Source organism: Myripristis murdjan, chromosome 12 (genome assembly GCF_902150065.1).
Source record: "Myripristis murdjan chromosome 12, fMyrMur1.1, whole genome shotgun sequence".
Lineage (NCBI taxonomy): Eukaryota > Metazoa > Chordata > Actinopteri > Holocentriformes > Holocentridae > Myripristis > Myripristis murdjan.
Window position 1 is genome coordinate 17,756,996 of NC_043991.1, and position 6,948 is coordinate 17,763,943.

At 39.7% G+C, this 6,948-nt stretch overlaps 1 protein-coding gene across 1 annotated transcript; it reads left to right on the forward strand.

Annotated features, from left to right (window-relative positions):
- Positions 1-843: 843 nt before the first annotated feature.
- Positions 844-4,887, forward strand: stc1l (stanniocalcin 1, like). Its single transcript, XM_030065263.1, has 5 exons — positions 844-961; positions 1,406-1,548; positions 1,657-1,764; positions 1,865-1,968; positions 4,362-4,887. Exons 1-5 carry the CDS (start codon positions 847-849, stop codon positions 4,654-4,656), a joined length of 765 nt encoding a protein of 254 aa, XP_029921123.1. The 5' UTR covers positions 844-846; the 3' UTR covers positions 4,657-4,887.
- The last annotated feature ends 2,061 nt before the right edge of the window (positions 4,888-6,948 follow it).

Consider the following 6,948-nt stretch of genomic DNA (forward strand, 5'->3'; position numbering starts at 1 on the left):
ACTGAAGCGGTATAACTTTCTTCTAAGTGATATTTTATTCTGTGCCATCCTCATTTTTAACTGTTTGCTTTATTTATTTATTTATTATTTTATTGTGTTCCTTTTTTTAAAATAACCATGATTATTATCAAGCTACTACTACTATTATCTTTGGCTCGTAGAATAAATGTCATTTTTTAGATCCATCTACTAAAACCTCATAACTTTCTTTCAAGTGATATTTTTTCTTACTCTGGGACACGTTCATTTTTTTTTTTTTTTTAACTTGTTTAGTTCATTTTTTGGTTTATTCTCATTATTATTGTTGTTGTTGTTGTTGTTAAATCATCATTATTATCAAGCTAATACTACCATTATCTTTGGCTGGATTTTTTTTTAATCTGTCTACTAAAACTTCATGACTTTATTTCAAGTCAAGTTTGGTTTATTGTCTTACTTGGTTATTTACTTACTCAGTTACTTTCTTACTTACTTATTTACTTATTCATTCATCATTAGTCTCTTCCCTTTTTATAATTATCACCATTATTATCCGGCTGCCTGCTGTGACTGTCACATAGTAGTTCATTTAATTATACAAATGATAATGCCGACTTTCCTGAATAATCGCTGCAAGTGCACGCAGAGTGGCCGGGCATGTGGAAACATTCAATTAAGGCCGTGGGATAATTAAGTCTGTGAATAAACCATTAACAGGCCCTCTTCGGGGATGGCGAGCTGTGATTGGACGGTCCCGCGCGGGCTCAATATAAATAAGGGCAAAGGACCGTAGCAGCACAGGCAAGATCAGCAGGCAAAGGAAAAAAACCTCTGAAGAAAAACCCCAATCCACATCGTCTGAGAAAAATGCTGGCCAGATCCGGTTTGGTCCTTCTCTTTGTGCTCGCCACCGCTGCCTGCTTTGAGGTGGGGCCAGAGGAGGCTGCACCCCGCCGGGCACGCTTCTCTGCAAACAGCCCAAGTGAGTAACATCTTATTTTTAAAACAAGCTCTGCTTTATAGCCTTTGCGTTTGAGCAGCAACTTGTTTGTTTCTCGGTATTGGTTCCTCTCTTGAAGTGGTTAACTGGATGTAAAGTCATAGCAGAAGAATGTGGCAAGATGGGCAGCACTTCCAGTTCTCTTTGTTTGTTCCAGTAAAGTTACTGCCAGTAGAATAGACTAACCACTAAACCTATTTAAATCCTCTTAAAAGAAGAATTTTGCACATTTGTTATCTATGCATCTATCTATCTGTGCAGTATGATTTTGGTGACATACTGTGTTGTAATGGAAATCATACTTGTGTTGTTCCAGATTTGACACAGTAATACAGTGAGAATGACACAGCCTTTTCAGAGCCTAGAGATCTATTTATGTGTCTGTGTAGGCAATCAAAATTTCTGTATACCTGACTTTGTTTGCAGATGATGTTGCCAAGTGTTTGAATGGTGCTGTAGCTGTGGGCTGTGGAGTTTTTGCCTGTCTGGAAAACTCAACCTGTGACACAGATGGAATGCACGATATCTGCCAACTCTTCCTCCATACAGCTGCTACCTTCAACACCCAGGTCCCAGTCAAATCTATCTATCTATCTATCTATCTATCTATCTATCTATCTATTTATCTATCTATCTATCTATCTATCTATAACCTATTTATGTTGTGTGTTGTACAGGGTAAAACATTTGTCAAGGAGAGCCTGCGCTGTATTGCCCAGGGAATCACTTCTAAAGTTTTCCAGACTATCCGCCGCTGTAATGTCTTCCAGAGGATGATTGCTGAGGTACACACACACACACACACACACACACACACACACACACACACACACACGGATTTAGCCTTTTTTCTGGTCTGCAGCTCATTTCTTTTGTCTTGTACAGGTCCAGGAGGAGTGCTACAACAGTCTTGATATCTGCACTGTGGCTCGTACCAATCCTGACGCCATTGGAGAAGTGGTGCAGGTGCCTGCTCATTTCCCTAACAGGTAAGCAAGCATATAGACACAGCCATGGCCACAGGTTCCCAAAGTGGGGTCCATGGCTCACCAGAGGACCCAGACTGGGTCTTCAAGGTCCCAGCCAAATGAAGAGTTTCATTTTACCTTTAATGTAACTATCACTTGTAGACGTTTATTACATTATCTAACATATTATTACAAAAATTCTGATCAAATGAATGTCCATGGCCACAGTATGGATCTATTTGGGTGTGCTTGACTTGAAAAGGGGTGTGAAATAAGTGTCTCAGCATAGCCTTTGTTACAAAATACAAACTGGTAGCTGGTATGCAAAGCTATGGTGGGTGATGTTTTCTGTGGGGAGATTTTACAGGGACTGTGCTCTCTCCAGTTTGCGAATCAAGATGGAATCAAACATACGCACAACTTCGAACACCCTCCTGATTCTCATGTCATTCTCAACAAAAACATTTTGCCAGCTCAGAGAGATATTAATACGTCCCCAATTTATTGTTCAGGTTTAGATCAGTCAGGTCTGACTAGGCTGTTTATTCAGCCTTGAAACATGAGGAATGAACGCATATTTCTTGGGTGCCTGGCAATGAAAGGGCTCTTGTAAACATGACAAGTTAAATTTCTGGTCTATAATGTAGATTCAATACCGTGCACTGTGCTGTTTCTGCTGAGCCTGTAGAAACTTTCTTTTTCCCCAACTTGTGGGGAACTTTTAAGTTAAATCTATGTGATATCGTTCCATCCAAAAAAACCCAGGTTATGTCATTATAACTCGATGTCTTTGGTATGAACTTAACCCTTAGATGCATACGTGGGGTCAAAAATGACCCCGGAGGTGTTTTTTTTGCAATATCTTAGTCATTTTAAATTTTTATCATTTAATCTTCCATGTATTCCTCAAATAGGTTGTCTTTGACATGAGGCCATTTGGATTTGTATCTAATTGTTATATTTTTTAAGTAATTACACTTTTTATATCAATACCCCACTCTTCCATACGTGGGGTCAAAAATGACCCCAAGCATTTTCTATGGAATTTCAAGGGATAACCCTAGGAAACTTTGATTTTTATCAACTGTGAATGTCAGGTATACATTTACTGTTGATCCACACATCTAATGCCAGCAGTCTCACCACCCTGAAGGTTATTTTTACACAATAACATACATGTAAGTATTATCATCGTTTTTATACCTCAGAATATATATATGATGACTGGAAGGTATCCCACGCCTACCAACCTACATCACTGAAGCAATGGGAAGGTGTAGAATGACAAAAGCTGCAATCCAGTCACAGGAGAGAAGCAGACAGGGCCAGCAGAAGAGAAAGAGGTGTAAGATGTGTCCAAGAAACAAAGATCGCAAAGCCAGCTATAGTTGTTGAAAATGCAGTGACCCTGTGTGCAGCTCACAGCCAGAAACAAATAGTTTGTAAGAGCTGCTCACAGTGAGAAGAGAGAAGACACGCGTGTGTGTGTACATATGTGTGGACATGCATAGACAGACAGACACACGGACACACAAACAATGAATGTTGGCGTTTTGACAGCTGCATTGATAGCAATATTTTGATCAAATGAAAGAAGGTGATAAATCAGAGCTACTCAACTTAAGATGGCTCAGGGGCCACTCAGCAAAATTCAGCTGTGTCCAAGGGCCACAAGCTAAACATGTCTGTCCTATTTTGGACGTTTAAACAATAATTTTGTCAAATGAATGAAACATACAGAAAACAGCTACATTTCCATCCAAGGCCAAACCTCACTGAATAAAAGACTGTCATGCAATGATTAATGATGAAATGATCAGGTTACAACAAAATGAGGCTTTATTCCCCAAAAGATTAGATAGAATCATAACATTTTTATTATATGATAGTGGCGGGCCGCATAAAAATGACGTACGGGCTGCATGTGGCCCCTGGGCCATGGGTTGAGTAGCCCTGTGATTAATGAACATGTAGAACATGAAATTATTCTTGTGTTGACCAAAATATAATAAGAATCATTATTTTAAAACCAAAATGAATAAATATTGCATTAAACACGTTGTTTCTAATAGGGATAATTTTTGGATGTTTACTTTTTTTGACCTATTTAAAATATGTTTTTTGATAAAATGTTTATTAAAAGTGATAAATGGACATGTCAAACATGAAATAATTCTTTTGTTGACTAAAATACAATAAAAATCATCATCTTTAACCAAAATGAAAGACATTTCTGAAGTTTACAGCGGAAAACCCATTCATTTCAATTGGGGTCATTTTTGACCCCACTCATGGAAGAGTGTAGGGTTTGGTGAGCCATGCATCTAAGGGTTAAGGAGTCCCTGGCTCTGTGCCCTGTACAGTACTGCAGCCCGCTCAGATGTTTCCGTCTCCACATCTGCTTTGTTCTTCAGGTACTACAGCACTCTACTCCAGTCCCTGCTCGCCTGCGATGAGCAGACGGTCGCAGCAGTCAGGGCCGGCCTGATTTCCAGGTTAGGTCCAGACATGGAGACGTTTTTCCTGCTCCTCCAGAACAAGCCTTGCGCCACTGGACCCAACACTGCAACTCATAACAACCCCGCCAACTGGAGGAACATGCCTGTGTTCAACATTCAGCCCAGCTTCAGAGGGAGAGACCCAACTCACCTCTTTGCCAGGAAGAGATCCGTTGATGACAGGGAGAGAGAGTATATGGGGGAGAAGTAGACACATGCTTAGGCACACTTTATCACACACTCACTCGCACATGCACACACGCACACACACACACAGACACGCACACACACACACACACACACACACACATACACGTCCATGCATGTATGCCTTTGCATTCCTTAACATACATCCACATCCAGTCCTAAATTTTGCTTCCACATATATCTATCCACACTGACACACACAAACACATTTGAAAACACACAGATTACTTATCGTAATGATTATCTGTTACCGCCAAATGTTTTAGATTGTGATTTAAGGTAATAATTACCATTTTATATGTTACTATTTGGGGCGATGCCTGATAAGGTGTGTGGAAAACACTGGGATTTGTGAGTTCATGGGAGTCCCTACAATACGCCACCTTATCTGTCCGTCAGCAGTTTATGTTACTGACAAAGCTCAACCAAGCAAACCTGTGTTAATGACCATTTAAAAAGAGGTTTATTATGGCAGTTATCATCGATATTTATTTTCTTATATAATGTTAATTTATGAGGCTGTCACGCTGGTATCATATATTTAATCTAGTGTGAGGATCAAGAGTTGACAGCAGCACGCAGCCGGGGCATTAGGGAGTACAGAAGACGCTGCCATGCTGGTCATGGAGCCCTCTGTGTTTTCTGACATTATGTTGGTGTAAGATCATGTTCCGCCTAAGACCACATGACCCAGGAAGGTTGCATACAGTGTTGAATGAGGAGAGTTTACTGTGGCATTTGGGAAAGGGTGTTTGACGTCAAATCTGAGATGGCAACGGCAGCAGAAGTCTGGTACTCTGCTGCCCGAGTTGTTTGTGTTGGAAATAAATGATGTTGTAACGGTTGATGTATGTGGCTGATGTGATTCTGTTAGTGATTCTGCGCCGTGCTAAATACTCAAGTCTCACTTTGTGTTGGGAAGACACGTATATTCGCCAATGAAAATGAAACAAAATTAATGATAAAAATAAATAAATCAACAATAAAATTAATAAACAAAATAATAAACAAAATAAAAAGCAAAATGAATGATCCATGCATTAAATGATGAATGATGAAATTTGATTTAAAAAACAATAAAACAATTTAAAACCATAAACTACTACTACTATTACTGCTACCACTATAACTACTACTACTAATCATCATCATCATCATCATCATCATCATCATCAACATCATCATCATAACATAAGTATGGCCCTATAATGGCAAACTGCAATAAAGCTGCACATTATCTGCCTCTTCACTCCTGAGGGTTCATTTATGTGGTTCATAGAAGAGGTCACTAGGGGGCATGCTTGCATATTAAAACCACTTTGATATTTGGCTTTTCTCAAAGATTTAATTTGTTTATCCTCTCTCTCCGCTATGATAAAAAATAAATAAATAAATAAATAAATAAAAACTTCATAGCTTTAGCAGAGCTTCTTAACTGTGCTGAACAAATCCTCAGCAAACCATCTGTGCTTGAAACCTCAGACTTTACCAGCTTGGCAACATTTCCCTCCTTAAACTTCTCTTCTTGAATAATGCTTATGAAACTTTATCATGGTTATGAAACAACACCTGCCCAGACAGAAGCTGCAGCACAACAGCAACTTTCCATCCACTGGGATTTTTTTTTTCCTTTTCAGGTCAGACGGTGGTGTCGTTTTTGATGATAATAGATGTAATGAATTGTTTATTTTGCAGGGCACAGTAACCAGAGAAACCTGTATCCACTGATAGCTGCTATCAAATGACCAAGGATGGCCAAAAAGAAGAGGAATATTATTTTTGGGAGCTAAAAATGTTAGTTATACAATGAACATTGTAAAACACAGTCAGCCTACAGCAGAGAGTATCATTAAAGAGAAAGGTAGAGGGTGAGAAACACACACCCAGCACTAATGGGTACTGACACAGATGACGAGACACCCTTAAAATAGAGCCATTGCACTTTTATGAGATGTAAATATCTGTAATAGCACCACGTGTTTGTTCAGGCTTTTTGGCTTGGTAGGGAGGGTGTTGTAAATGACACTATCGTGGATACTACTATCTCTGGTGTCCCTGTCAGCCATCTGGCCATAATGGCTCCTCACCTAAGTGTAATGGTCCATTAACCTCCACAGGGCAGGGAGAGAGAACCAGCCTCGCTTATGAGAACTTCACACTCTGTTTACCTCTGCCAGCTCAGCAAGGAGCCTCTGACGGCTCAGCGAAACAAGACAGGTGTGATGGTGTGTTGAGGTGTCACTGCTGTCAATGGGGCAATTGGGCAGATGGCTGTGTTAACAGTCCTTATTTCCAG